Source organism: Balearica regulorum, chromosome Z (genome assembly GCF_011004875.1).
Source record: "Balearica regulorum gibbericeps isolate bBalReg1 chromosome Z, bBalReg1.pri, whole genome shotgun sequence".
Classification (NCBI taxonomy): Eukaryota; Metazoa; Chordata; class Aves; order Gruiformes; family Gruidae; genus Balearica; species Balearica regulorum.
This window is the reverse complement of record NC_046220.1, coordinates 49,528,999-49,544,592: the sequence shown is the minus strand read 5'-3', so window position 1 is coordinate 49,544,592 and position 15,594 is coordinate 49,528,999. Positions and strand designations below refer to the sequence as shown.

General features: G+C 42.8%; 1 protein-coding gene across 1 annotated transcript in view; it reads right to left on the bottom strand.

The window, feature by feature from the left end:
- Window positions 1-3,185: 3,185 nt before the first annotated feature.
- The window catches only part of SLC24A2 (solute carrier family 24 member 2), a 125,515-nt gene continuing 113,106 nt past the window's right edge, over window positions 3,186-15,594 (bottom strand). The window contains 3 exon segments of the mRNA XM_075741119.1: window positions 3,186-5,182; window positions 14,588-14,754; window positions 15,200-15,289. Of these exon segments, the coding sequence (XP_075597234.1) occupies window positions 4,933-5,182; window positions 14,588-14,754; window positions 15,200-15,289 (507 nt within the window). The 3' untranslated portion in view covers window positions 3,186-4,932.

Genomic DNA, 15,594 nt, shown 5'->3' with positions numbered 1-15,594 from the left:
ACATTTGCTAACCTCAAAATTCACTTTCTGCAGATATGTTTCCAGCTGCAAGTTCTTGCATCAAACTTTCCAGAAATAGCAGGAAAACAAGAATCACCTGCTCAAAAGAACTAACCATGCCTCTTTCTCAGTTAGTTGTGTCGCTTCCAAGAATACAAGTGAATGCAATTTTTCTCTTTGTACATAGCTCCCAGGACAATTCTGTTTGTTATCCAAGTGTATTTACGAAATATGGGATCCTAGGATAAAAATCTGTATCTTGCCCAAGTTAAAGGCAGAAATCTTCTGGATTTCAGTGGGCCAGTTGTTGGAGAAGGGATTATTTCTTTGTTATAAATTAAATAAATCCATCTGATCTAGATATTTGATTCAGAACATAAATTATATGGACCACAAGATGATATTTTAAGGAATTACTGCTGAAAGAAGAGTAATTAAAAAACATTGTATATCCCCTTTTTAGCAAAATATGTAATGAAGTAAAAGACAACCAGAGAAATAATCCCTTAAAAAACACCCAAACATTAAGAATATGTCTAAGCATCTATTTTTTACAGTACTTGGATTAACCACGTTTAACCTACTGCTTTGTGGACCTTCATATCCACACACAATAGTACCATGAGTGACAGCGACCATAAACTACTTCACAGTAGCATATGTGGAAATTACATGGTAGGTTCATTGCCATTACAAACATCAAATGACATCTAGGTAAGCTTCTTTGTCACTCACTGTGCTTTATGCTTCATAAAGATTATGTAGCCAGCCACATCAATTGAATAAATAAGCAGAGGCATACAGACACAGAGAGCCTGTCTGCACTATAAGAAAGCACTAGCTTTCAGTAAAATAGTTAATTTAAAATACACAAAGCTTTGCTGAAAGATTTGTCCATGTCTACATGTAGTTCTTGAGGAGATCATCCTCATATCACACTTTTTAATCACACTTTTATAGCATTTACCCTACAGAGTCGAGCATGGTGGCTTCTGCAGAGAGAAGACAGCCTTTTTTTTTTTTTTTTTTGTGGACAGCAGCAAATACTTTTGGACTCCAACAATATTTTGTACTGATGGGGCCCATTCTCTTCTTTAATTCCAGTGAAGTTAGTGCAGAAAATCTTTAAAACAGGTTACAATCTGACCCATGATCCTACTCAAATGCTTCTGGAAATTCCCTCCAAAAATCATGTCCAACATTGGTTCCATTCAGGTGTCATGGTGCCACAGAGAGCTGGATATTTAACCTGAAGTTGCATTCCTATCTTACTTACTGTGTTGCCAGCCTGGTGGTGTCCTGAAAACACTAAGATAGAACAGACTCTTGATCATAACATCAATTTCTGTAATTATTCATTTATGCTTCATTGCATACAGCAGCATCAATCGAATAAATGAGCATAGGCATACAGGCAGGTGGAAGAGGCTTCAACGCTGATGAACTAGCTGTAGAGTTCGGGCAGTTTGTGGGACCAGATCCCTAGTGAAGTCATTCAGAACTTTGACTGAAAAAAATAGAAACTTAATTTCGACTTCTAGGCGTACAACATTGAGAAACTTTCATGGATCCCACCCCAAAAGAGTTATGAACCATGAGAAACATTTTTTGCTGGGAAATTTGCTGTCATTGTAAAATAGGAATGTCCTAACAAGTCGTGTGCATTTTTGGCAGAGTTGGAACAACTCTGGACAACTTATGGGCCTGGACAACTTATGGGCACCCAGTCACTGGGTTGCAGCAGCTCTCAGTTGTTCTCTCAGCACCCCAGTTCAAGATTTTCAAACTCCTCCTGTGTGGGACAAGGGGCCATGCTTCTCCCTCCATCCCATTCCTCTCTTTTCCCTACCAGCACAGCTGTTGCCTTATAATCAAGGAACATATCAGCGTGCAAGCATCCTCAGTTTACCTCGGCAGTTATGCAGAAAGCTGGCTTGGTAAGTATAACCAGCTTTCACAGCCGGCCTCCACAGAAAGCACCACACAACTACAATCTCTCCTGTTACCCCTGGAGCTGAGCTGCCACTGACCGCACAGTTATTCAGCCATTTGAATAGTGACCTGCCCAGCAGATGCAAGGCAGTGGGAGCTGTGAGGTGTCTCATTCCTGAGGGGAAAAAATGACTTTTAATACCTTCCAAGATAAATATGTTGATAGGGGTGAGCAGACACAGGAAATAAATGAGTCAGATATATTTTAAGACAGTATACAAACACCATTACAGGATACCAGCCCTTAAAACTCTTCCTTCAAGCTGTTGATGCCAGCTTTGGACTGAAATATTCCCAGCATGTAGGACTTTCATTCGGTTACTCTTTTCTCCCTACCTGCTTTCAGTGGGGCAGTAATCTCTGCTGCCACTGCCCCCACTTTGCAAACTGCACCAGAGTGCCCTCACCCTCAGGGTCAGGCAGGGCTTGTTGCAGGAGTTACACCATGCTGGCCATGAAGTCATTTAAAAAAAAAAAAAAAAAAAAAAAGATTAATGTACTGAATAGACATCTGACTCTTGTCCTTCCTTGATTTCTTGATTTGAAAGATCAGACCAGTGAATCTGGGTATCTTTGTGTATAATAAGCACCCATACACACAGACCTATCATGGTCCTGCACACACTCTTTTAGATCACTCTTATTCTACTCACTTGGGAAAGGATCAGGTGTTTCGAGCACTGTCATCAGGAATACATGCATTTGGTGACTCCTCTGGGACAGATTATACTGTGGAGTCAGCTCGGTATTTTGGGACGCCTGTTCATTTGAGCTCAGCATTTGGTTTGTAGGTTTGCTTTTGCAAAATTCCTGTTCTTGTCAGTAGAGGGCAGTGTAGGTATGTATTTACGTATCTGTCCATCGTGTACACCCGTAGAAACAGACGTTCAGGGGTCGGCACTGTTGTGTGGGAAGGATTCCGGAGCGATGAAGGATCTTAAACACGCAAGCAAATTTTTGCTCACAATGAGAGAAGCTCACACTAAAAAGCACTAAGAAGCAAGAGATGTTGCAAATGTATGGTCAAGATCAAATACTGATTCTGAATGTAGCTAGGACTTAATACCTTAGGACAAGACATGAGTAGCAGACATTGTAACTCCTAGTTTTCTTGCTTTTGTTCATTAGTGTCTCACTTTTTTTCTTCATGGTGTCACATAATATTAACATTTTAGTAATTTTTAATATGTATTTTTTTCTGTTTTCTCTACCATTGTTTTCTGTCAAGTCCTTACTCTAACCAGATACTGTTATACACAAACACATGTAACAGGAAAACAGTAAAGGACAAAGGGGTGAATGAGAAGCAAACAGCATGGAACACAGAGAAACAGACAAGACAAAATGTGCTGAGCTGTCTGTTACACAGCTGTGAGCATGGCATTGCTGTTGTGAGCACAATATGAATACAAAACAATGCTGAAACAGGTCACAGAAATGTGCTGAAATTTAATGAACTCTAACTGCACAACAGAACAAACAAACAACAATTATCTGAAATAATTTCTTAACACCCATTCCAGTCCTCTTTAAAAAAAAAAAAAAACCATCCAAACTACTGGAAAGATGAACACTTCATTGCTTTCACCCTCCTCATTTTTTTGTTTAGGTTTGGACCTTCTGCTTTCAGGATTTCAGTAAAAGAATATTGCATTTTCTCTCCTTCCTGGGCTTATTTAGACATTCACACTTCCAGCAATACTGAAAAATTTTCACGTAGGTTTCCTGCAGCTCCTGTATATTTAAATTGTTAGTTTCTCCTACCTAGTTTCAAGATTTGTAAGAGCAAATATGAACAGCCCCAGCTTAGTATATCAGCTGGGGATCTCTTTCAGCAATGGCTATATGTAGCTGTGAAGGTCCTTACACTCCAAGTAATAGTGAAAGATAGATTGTAAAACATATATTCACTTCAGCAATTAGGCTGCCACTTTACAACTACTTCTATTTTCTGTATGAAATACTATGCATAAGCAAATTAGCCTTTTTATTCTGGCATGAAAAGGCAAACTCATAACAGCATCTGAAAGCCATTGGTACTGTTAATGGTATTGCTGCACTACAAAAAATGGTGTGTTCACATAGTAGTTGTATGACCTCTCTGCATGCAGTGTTGCTATTAGAGAAGAAAGAGTATCCCCATTCTGGTCTTTGTATGTGAATGCAATGAAAATCTGCACCAGTTACAAAATGGTCAGGCAGTGTGGCCCCTTCAGTGCCAGAGCCAGAGTTTCTGGAATCTGAAGAGTTTTGCAAGATGTAATAAACCACCATTAACATCCTGCTGATTGCCTTTACAGACCTGTGATGCAGAGGATCAAAACACCGATGAACTCCCTGGCTTTGTTGAAATCACATAATATAAATTCACTTTTATGAAGAGATGTGCAAACTCTTCCCTGTCTGTGACTCATGCGCTCAGTGTATGCTTTCCACTCAGGAGTTTCAGCAGATTACCAGAAAAATTTCATACCAGGGAGTGTGTGGGGCGGTGCCTCCACAAAGTTAATATTAGCATTCCCCTTAGAAGACGACAGCTTTAAGAACTGAGCACGTTGTGTGCCTGTGTATACTACTACAGCGAACGAGAAGTCCGTGGATATGTACTATAGACATAAGAGAAGCAGTTACTTTCATCATCTCCGTGCGTGAGCAGCATCTCCAGTACTGAGCGGCGAGGATTTTCTGCAGCAGACAAAGAAAACCTCAGCACAGCTGGACTCAGCCCTTCACGTGTGACTGCACTGTCCAGCAGCGGTCATTCTTCAGCTCTGAGATCCACCCTTTGTGTCCTTTTCTTTCTTTCTCTCTTTTAAAATTGAGGGATAGGAAATTTACAAATCCATGGGTTATTCTCATAGAAGCTTTCCATTGTGGTTTTTCACTGTTTCATTTTGATTTTAATAATTTTTTTTTCCCCTTGAGAAACAGCATTTTCCACTAGATGGAGACAGGACACTGGATCACTTTGTCCTCCAGGAGGACACTGACAATCAGGAACACAAAATAAAGCCCAAACATGAGAAAGCCCAGGATTTTATTCATCCTCCACTTGCAGAAAGCGATGGAGAGGATGACAAAGAGCAGCATGATGAAGAGGAGGACAATCGCACAGAACAGACCATTGCTGCTGACTGTCACCGGGGCAAAGCTGGTAATCACAGCATACAGGAGCCATGGAAGAGGAAGGCTGTTAAGAAACAGAAAAATAAATTGGAAACATTGCAGAGGTGCAGAAAGGGACAGTAGAAAGTTTGTGGAGGCACTTCAAAATACAACCAGAACTTTCCTGCATAAAGTGAGGCAGGAAGAGTTTTAACTCTTCTAGTGTGCACATAAATCTAATTTGTCAGCATGCTTGCTGTTCCTGAGAACACATGGGATTCAGGCCCTCCACTCTTCCATCAGTTACGCGGGTGAATTATATTTCCCTTGGCTGACAAATCACCTGACATCCTATCTGTAAGCAGGAAGAGCCCTTTCATTTGTTTCTGGATTTCAGACCACCTGAGGAATAATCTACTTCCACTCTCTTTCCAAGTGCCTGCATGACAGGAGGGTGGGTCACATAAAGACATGTCCTTGCCATGAAGAACCAGCACTCTGCAAAGTACTGCTCCCAAAATTTGGCCCTTAAAAGCCTTGATCCACATTTACTGTATAAACTTGTGTTAAAATGTGAACTTCAACTGAACTCCAGCTTAATTTCTATTTTTGTATTTGCTGTCATTGCCTTTCTCATCTCTGATGGCACAGAATGAGGCAACATCCCTCTGGAAGATGTCAAGCTAAAATTAATATTTAAGCCACTGATCGGAGCTTAGCAGGCTTAGAAAGCATGAAGAGAGATGTCAGAAGCTCATGACATTCAAACTTTGAATAAGCAGCTCAAGAGAGAATAATTTATTACAGCCTCAGTACTAACTACACCACCCTACAGCTCAACTGAGCCGTTTCTGTTGTAAATATACCAGGTCTAGCAGACTAGTACAGGACAACATTTCCACTGGCAGGAAGACTGAAAATTTTAAGAAAAGTAAGAAAGCATCACAAAAGAGAATAGTTTTGTAATGCACCCTTACGTGTTCTAAGTTGAAGCACATAATAGTGAATAATGTTTTCATGTATTTTGCAGGTCTGCTGCTTATAGATGTTATTTCAAACACTTCATGGTTCTGGATTAATAGAAAAAAGTGGCCTGGTCTCCTGGTTTCAGCTGGGATAGAGTCAGTTTTCTTCCTAGTAGCTGGTATAGTGCTGTGTTTTGGATTAAGTAGGAGAATAATGTCAATAACACACTGATGTTTTCAGTTGTTCCTAAGTAATGCCTATACTCAGTCAAGGACTTTCTGGCTTCCCATGCTCCTGCCAGTGAGGAGGTGCATAAGAAACTGGGAGGGAGCACAGCCAGGGCAGCTGACCCAAACTGGCCAAAGGGATATTCCATACCATGTGACATCATGCTCAGTATATAAACTGGGGAGGTGGCCAGGGGGGCAAGTGATTGCTGTTTGGGAAAGGGCTGGGCATACCAGTCAGCAGGTGGTAAGCAATTGCATTATACATCACTTGTTTTGTATATTCTTCTATGATGATGATGATGATGATGATGATGATGATGTTGTTATTTTCTCTTCCTTCACTGTCCTATTAAACTGTTTATCTCAACCCACAAATTTTACTTTTTTTTTTTTCTGATTCTCTCCCCCATCCCACTAATAGGCTGCGTGGTGTTTGGCTGCCTGCTGGGTTAAACTGTGACAGGCATTTTTGGTGTCCAATCTGGGGCCCAAAGAGTTGAGATAACGACAGATCTGACCAGAGCGTGTTAAAACAGACTTGTTATAAGTATTCATTATATTAGTTCTATAGTCACTGGTCACAATGTTGATTTATTTACTCTCAGAGTTGTGCTTGTTATCAGAGCTGTGTTGTCTAACACCTTATTTCCTCCCTATTGGGCTGATTAACAGCTCTGGATTCTGGATGAAGGTTATCATTCAGCTGTCCTGAATACTGATTGTGACTAATCTGGTACTTGTACTCTACATTGCCATCACTGCCATGCTTCAGGAGCCATCTAGCACGAAACTATTAATAATTACACTCTTCACCTGTTCCCCTCGGAGAACCAATCTATGGGGCAGATGAGGGGGGGGAATACTTTCCCCTTCTCCTTCACCTTCCCCTTGTCTGTTGTAACCAGCCAACCCTCTCAGGCTGGTTACAACAGTTCTTGAGAATTCTGAATAACCCTGGGATGTTCAAACTAGCAAGTTCCTATTGCTAGGCTTCCTGAATGTGTTTCAGGTCTTGTTAAGGGTTTAACAACTATTTAAGAATATCACTCAGAGATCTGCCCCAAGGCTGGATAGTCATGGGTGGCATGCCACGTGGGAGAATATGGGCAGGTATCTAGAGAATGTCTCATCTCCAATAGTCCAGAACTTCACTCCTAAACAACTACAGAACCCTGATAAAGTGACAGAATATTTGAAAGGAAAATGCTGTGGCTATTCCAAAGAGGCTAAACTCACCACACTGTGCTATAGGCCTGTAAAAATATAGAAGCTTAGCTATAAGAAAACTTATATTAACTAGAAAGCTGCTTAAGGCCTAGAACTATTTTAAAGCCTATAATCGTGGGAAAGGGGTTTGTAATCAAGGTAATAGCTAACTGACCATGGCAATGTACAATGCTGCTACGTTCTTTGTACAGTCCCTACCCAACCGGACAATAGGCCCGGGAATATTAATCTTATGAAGTAAGTTGTAAGGGACAAGTGTATCCACAGCTAGGATACTGCGCATGCCTGCAAGAAGAGGGTCATCCAGCGAACACGGGTGCGAGACCACTGACGACCACCAGAGACCCCTGAGGACCACCAACTCAAATCACTGAGCATGCGTGATGGGGAGGAGAATATGGAAATGGATTCCAAGAAATGATTATCATAGGACTGCCTTTTCTCAGGAAAAATAATGAATATGTATATTTTGGTTCTATATAACCTGTATGTTGGTGATCACCTGGCATGCACGTTTGGTGGAGCTATTTCCCCCGTGCATCCAGCGCCGCAATAAAGCATACCTAGGGTAACTCACGTCTGGTAGAATTTTTCTTTAACAGGCCCTGGCCAATATCTACCAAACACTGTTCTATAGCAGGTAGCACCTTCAGGGACAAGAGAGGATAAACAGACTGACAGGCACCGTGGCTACTCCAACCTTAGTGACAGGCGTTGTGGCTACTCAAACCCTGGTGACGGCCATTGCAGCTGAACCCAAGAACCAACCATTATCAGTTGTCCCTATACACAAGAAGAAATGGACACAAAAGTCAACCCATTTGGTAAAGGATGATGAAGCAGAGCCCTCATTAGAACAGGAGGAAGAGCCAGGACCAGAGGCAACCACCTGATTCCTGTCCCTGAGTGACCCATGAGATTGGTGAAAAGATTTCAGCCATGGTCCATGTGAACACATTATCACCTGGCTGCTCTGATGATGAGATAATGGGGCCCGTAGCCTGGAATTAGAAGGTAGGGAAGCCAAGCAGATAGGACTCCTGTCTAGAGAAGGGGGCATTGACTAGGCGATTGGAAAAGGGACACAAGTCCTCAGACTCTGGAGGCGACTCTTGTCAGGTGTGAAGGAAAGGTATCCCTTCAAGCAAAATGTTACATGTTACCCAGGCAAGTGCACCACCATGGAGAGAGGTATCCAGCACCTGAGGGAACTAGCCATGCTGGAGGTGATTTATAATGACTCAAACAATGAGCAGTTACCCACAGATCGAGATGAAGTCCAATGCACATGATCCATGTGGCAAAAGTTTGTATGGAGCACACCATCATTGTACACCAACTCATTGGCAGCAATGGACTGGAAAGGCAAAGCAGTGGATAAAGTGGCTGACCGACTCTGGCAATACAAAGAAAATCTCTTTTCCTCCCTATGGGCCCATGGCTCACCTGTGGAAAAACTGTCCGAGAAGCCTGAAAACCTGTTCAAAAAACTGTTCTGGGAGTTCCAGCAACTCAAACTCCCCACCTGTACAGACCAGTATCTCAGCTATTAGGAGTAAGTGTTCTGCTCAAGAGAGAGGATGTAGAGGGTACACACCACGGGTCACCCTGTCATTTTACCTGTGTGACCACGGAGAGGACACAATGAAGTAGGATGGAAAATCTACCCTAGAGGCATGAGTATGTGAGTTGCAAGGAAAAACAATCACAAAAGGGTGTTCTTCCATGAAAATTGCTGCTCCAGTTTCCAGTGGGCAGTTCCCCAGACAGAGTAGAAGGGCTGATCTTACTTTTGATTTTTAAGGAAGGAAATTCTGACTTGCATTTACAAGAAGTGAGTAACGAATACTACGGCCAGAATTTGAGAGGCCCTGCCTGCAGCCAGGTGGAGGAAAGGACAGTTGGGTTTACTGGATTGTGTGGATCTGATGGCCTGGTACGTCAGACCCTCAGGAGTAAAAGGCTCTATGGACACTGGTGCACAGTGTACCCTAATGCCATCAAGCTATAAAGGGGCAGAACCCATCTGTATTTCTGGAGTGACAGGGGGATCCCTACAGCTGACTGTACTGGAAGCTGAAGTGAGTCTAAATGGGAATGAGTGGCAAAAGCACCCCATTGTGCCTGGCCCAGAGGCTCCATGCATCTTCAGCACAGACTGCCTTAGGAGAGGGTATTTCAAGGACCCAAAGGGGTACCGGTGGGCTTTTGGCATAGCTGCCTTGGAAACAGAGGAAATTAAACAGCTGTCTACCCTGCCTGGTCTCTCGGAGACCCTTCTGTTGTGGTGTTGCTGAGTGTCGAAGAACAACAGGTGTCAATCGCTACCACACTGGTGCACTGGTGGCAATATCGCACCAACCAAGACTCCGATTCCCATCCATAAGCTGATCTGTCAACTGGAGAGCCAAGGAGTGATCAGCAGAACCTGGTCACCCTTTATGAGTTTAGCAGTCCCATATGGCCAGTGCAAAAGTCTAATAGAGAGTGGAGACTGATAGTAAACTATTGTGGCCTGAATGAAGTCATGCTGCCGATGAGTGCTGCCGTGCCAGACATGCTGGAACTTCAATATGAACTGGAGTCAAAGGCAGCCAAGTGGTACGTCACTACTGATATCGCTAATGCATTTTTCTCGATCCCTTTGGTGGCAGAGTGCAGGCCACAGTTTGCTTTCACTTGGAGAGGTGTCCAGTACACCTGGAAACGGTTGCCCCAGGGGTGGAAACACAGCCCCACCATGGGCCATGGACTGATCCAGACTGCACTGTAATGGGGTGAGGCTTCAGAACACCTGCAATACATTGATGACATCATCATATGGGGCAACACAGCAGCAGAAGTTTCTGAGAAAGGGAAGAAAATAGTTCAAATCCTTCTGAAAGCTGGTTTTGTCATAAAACAAAGTTAAGCTCAAGGGACCTGTACAGGAGATCCAATTTTGAGGAATAAAATGGCAAGATAGACACCATTAGATCCCAATGGATGTGATCAACAAAACAGCAGCCATGTCCCCACCAATTAGCAAAAAGGAAACACAAGCTTTCTTGGGTGTTGTGGGCTTTTGGAGGATACACATTCCAAATTACAGTCTGATTGTAAGACTTATCAGGTGACCCAGGAGAAGAACAATTTCAAATGGAGCCCTGAGCAATGACGAGCCTTTGAACAAATTAAACAGGAACTGGTTCACGCAGTAGCCCTTGGGCCAGTCCGGGCAGGACCAGATGTTAAAAATGTGCTCTACACAGCAGCTGGGGAGAACGGCCCTACCTGGAGTCTCTGGCAGAAAGGACCAGGGGAGACTCGAGGCCGACCCCTGAGGATTTGGAGTCAGGCATACAGAGGATCTGAGGCCCACTACACTCCATTGACAAAGAGATACTGGTAGCATATGAAGGGATTTGAGCTGCTTTGGAGGTGACTGGTACTGAAGCACAGGCCCTCCTGGCACCCTGACTGCTGGTGCTGGGCTGGATGTTCAAAGGGAGGGTCCCCTCTATACACCATGCAACTGATGCTACGTGGAGTAAGTGGGTCGCACTGATCACACAGCGGGCTCGAATAGGAAACCCCAGTTGCCCAGGAATTCTGGAAGTGATTGTGGAGAGAAGGCAAAGATTTTGAAACATCCTCAGAGGAGGAGGTGACATGTCCTGGAGAGGCCTCACCGTGTAATAAACTGCCAGAAAATGAGAAGTAATATGCACTGTTCTCTGATGGGTCCTGTCGCATTGTGGGAAAGCATTGGAGGTGGAAGGCTGGTATATGGAGTCCTGCACCACAAGTCACATAAACTGCTGAAGCAGATGGTGAATCGAGACAGTCTATGGAAGCGAAAGCCATCCAGCTGGCTTTAGACATTGCTGAATAAGAGAAGTTGGCGGTGCTCTGTCTCTATACTGACTCATGGATGGTGGCCAATGCCCTGTAGGGGTGGTTACAGCAGTGGAAGCGGAGCAACTGGCAGTGCAGAGGCAAACCCATCTGGGCTGCCCCATTGTGGCAAGATATGCTGCTGACTAGAGAAGCTGGCTGTAAAGGTACGTCACGTAGATGCCCACGTACCCAAGAGTCGGGCCACTGAGGAACATCAGAACATCCATCAGGTGAATCAGGCTGCTAAGATTGAAGTGGCTCAGGTGGATTTGGACTGGCAACATCAGGGTGAATTATTTATAGCTTAGTGGGCCCATGACACCTCATGTCATCAAGGAAGGGATGCAAACATATAGATGGACTTGTGATTGAGGGGTGGACTTAACCATGGACACTATTTTACATGAATGTGAAACATGTGCTGCAATCAAGCAAGCCAAGCGGTTAAAGCCTCTCTGGTATGGAGGACAATGGCTGAAATATAAATATGGGGAGACCTGGCAGATTGATTACATCACACTCCCACAAACCCGCCAAGGCAAGCATTATGCACTTACAGTGGTAGACGCAACCACCGGATGGCTGGAAACATATCCCATGCCCCACGCCACCGCCCGGAACACTGTCCTGGGCCTTGAAAAGCAAGTCTTCTGGTGACATGGCACCCCAGAAAGAACTGAGGCAGACAATGGGACTCATTTCCTAAACAACCTCATAGACACCTGGACCAAAGAGCACAGCATTGAGTGGGTGTATCATATCCCCTGTCATGCACTGGCCTCCGGGAAAATGGAACGATACAATGGACTGTTAAAGACTACACTGAGAGCAATGAGTGGTGGGACCTTCAAACATTTAGCAAAGGCCACCTGGTTAGTCAACACTAGGAAATCTGTCAACTGGGTTGGTCCTGACCAATCAAAACTTTTATGTACTGTAGAAGGAGATAAAGTTCCTGTAGTGCACATAAAGAATATGCTAGGGAAGGCAGTGTGGGGTATTCCCTATCTATGGCATTGCTTTTGTTCAAGGACCTGGGTGCACTTGGTGGCTAATGCCAAGAGGATGGAGAAGCCCAATGAGTACCTCAGAGGGCTTTAATGTTGGTGAGAATAGCCTATGATTTGTATTGTATGATGTTAATTGCTATGTAATACTGTATGTCATCATACTATGACTGCTATATGCCATATCAGTGGTATTACAGTAAAAATCACCCAGATTAATGAAAATTGAACTTTGATGAAACTGAGCAAAGTGCAGTGGTGATGGAAACAGCATGCAACTGGCTCCAGCATGCAACAATCCAACAGCACACACCACTTCTCCTGCCCTGAAGGACTGTTATGACAGATGGAGCCCAAAGTCATGGACCAGATGAATAGAACAGATGTTTTAGAGGGATGGCGCATAGACTAAGGGAATGATATCTGTGTGAATATATCAAAAGACAGGAAAAGTGGTGCTGATTAACTGGAATGTATTGGAAAGTGTAGGACCTGGGCACGACATAGATGGTACAGAATAAGAAAGGGACTGTCGTCGTTTAACTCGGCAGGCAGACTAACACCATGCAGCCATTCGCTCACTCTTCCCCCACCAGTGGGATGGAGGGAAGAATCAGGAAAAAAAAAAGTAAAATTTATGGGTTGAGATAAAAACAGTCTAATAGGACAGCAAAGGAAGAGAAAAAAATAACAACAATAATAATGAAAATAACGATGATGATGATAAAATAATATATAAAACAAGTAATGCACAATGCAATTGCTTACCTCTCACTGACCCAGCCTGTTCCCAAGCAGCAATCACTGTCCCCCCTGGCCACCTCCCCCAGTTTATATATACTGAGCATTGATGCCACATGGTATGGAATATCCCTTTGGCCAGTTTGGGTCAGCTGCCCTGGCTGTGCTCCCTCCTAGTTTCTTACGCACCTCCTCACTGGCAGGAGCATGGGAAGCCAGAAAGTCCTTGACTGAGTATAGGCATTACTTAGGAACAACTGAAAACATCAGTGTGTTATCGATATTATTCTCCTACTAAATCCAAAACACAGCACTATACCAGCTACTAGGAAGAAAACTGACTCTATCCCAGCTGAAACCAGAACACCCAGTTTTTTTGCTTTCTCCAAAGGTACTGCCACTGGCGAACAGATGGATTAAAAAAAGACATTAATTATCCACTCTAACTTCAGGATCCCTTTCTGTACCTGTGCAGTTGCTGGTACATTTTCAGCAGTGAAAACCATGATCTGTTCTACAACTAAGCTGCTCAGTACTATGAGTATGACTATGACTATGACTATGACTAGTTCTGCATGTGTAATAGCAAGAAACAACTAAAGATGGAGATATTGAGAGTACAGACATGATTCTCAGTGCCTCTATCCTGTGTTGAAGATGGGAATGTGGGAGTAAAGACAGAGTTTGTCTGTATATTTCCTGTACATTTTTAAAATACAAAGGCATACATTACAACATTTCTGGACTTGATCTACCTTGGTCTCAAAAGGTCAAAAAGGAATTTGAATTCCAACCGCATGTCACACATCATTATCCTAGAGCTGCCGTGAAGCACTAAGTGTGAACAGCACATTTCTACACAATCTTTTGTTGCTTCACATTGTCAGAGCTATACTAAGAGTCCTTTGTCTTAATAGAGAATTGGTTTGTAGTTTGGGACTTTTCAGGTATATAAAAAAATCAGATGTTAACAACAGCCTAAACAAGCTCCACAAGACAATAACATTCTGGTTTTATTACAGTAAATATGTTGAATACTGCAGAAGCAATGAATTGTTTCTAATCATCCTTTATAAAGAAAGCTCTAATATAAGCACAATGAGTGGTAACATAAGCAAACAACAGCAACCTGAAAAAATCATAAAAAACTTCAGAAATTCCTCTTTTGGACAATGCTCTTGCATACTTTTTTAAAGTGCAATTCACCTGCCTAGGCAGCTCTGCAATGTATCAAAGGGAGAATTAGGCAACAAATTTGTAACAATTCTGTCATGCAAATGTCTATAAACTTCTCAGCATTTGAAATAGTAATATCTCTTGCATATTTTGAGCATCAATGGCAGAAAATTCTTACAGGCAACACCTTGGCAAAACCACAGCCACATGCTAAGAACAAGAGACTTGTTAAAATAGACACAATTTTCTTGCTGTATGACTTACCCCACTGTGATGTCAAATATGTTGCTTCCAACAGAACTGGATACAGCCATGTCCCCCAGACCTTTGCGTGCTACAATAACACTGGTAATAAGGTCAGGAATGGATGTGCCAGCAGCTAGAATAGTCAATCCCATTATTTCTTCGCTAATACCAATGGTCTCTCCAACCTAAAACAGTTTAAACAGAAATAGCAAAAAACCATCCTGTGGTGAAGAAATGCTCTCTGCTGTAAACCTCTTTAACCAGGAATATTATTCTAGAGCTTGCTGACTAGCTTGGAGAATACAGGCAAGATTGGGGTATTACTCGTTTTCACAGATTTCCGTGTTTCAGGAGAAAGATAAGATTGTCAAATAGAACCAGTAGGTACTGACAAGCGGTTGCTGATGGCTCTGATGTTACCAGAATGATCAAGTCCTGTGGTCAGGACAACCACAGCTCTCTCAACTACTTTCCATTTTCTGACTAGTGATTTACTTCATCCATGGTTGCAGCTCCTAAAATAAAGCACTACTCAGCATGAGAGAGATGATGGACTCCCATTCTAAACGATGTCTCACAGTGCAAAACACAATGCAGGGCTTGTATTTTGTACTAGTTTCACCTCCTTACCTGATGTGCCCACCAGACCATTAAGTAAGAAAAAAATGCAATCCAGCTGATAGAGCCAAAAAATGTGATAGGAAAAAATTTTCTTGACCTCTGAAACAGAAACAAAGAAAAACAGTGAACACCTATGTTGAAGGCTGATCTGCTGTATTCTTATTTGCTTTTCAATATGGGAGTGGTCTCTCATTTTTTCTTTATTACCTGTTCTGACCAACTATTCAGATCATCCTCAGGTGATCAAAATAAATGTCAAGAATGGTAAGAAACTGACTCCCTGCACTGGTATATACTTACCTATGCCTCATTCTTCCAACCACTTCAGTTGTAAAATAACACCTCCTAACAACTTGTATGATGAATGGCAAGTTTTCGGTTGTCATTTGTATGATATTGTCACA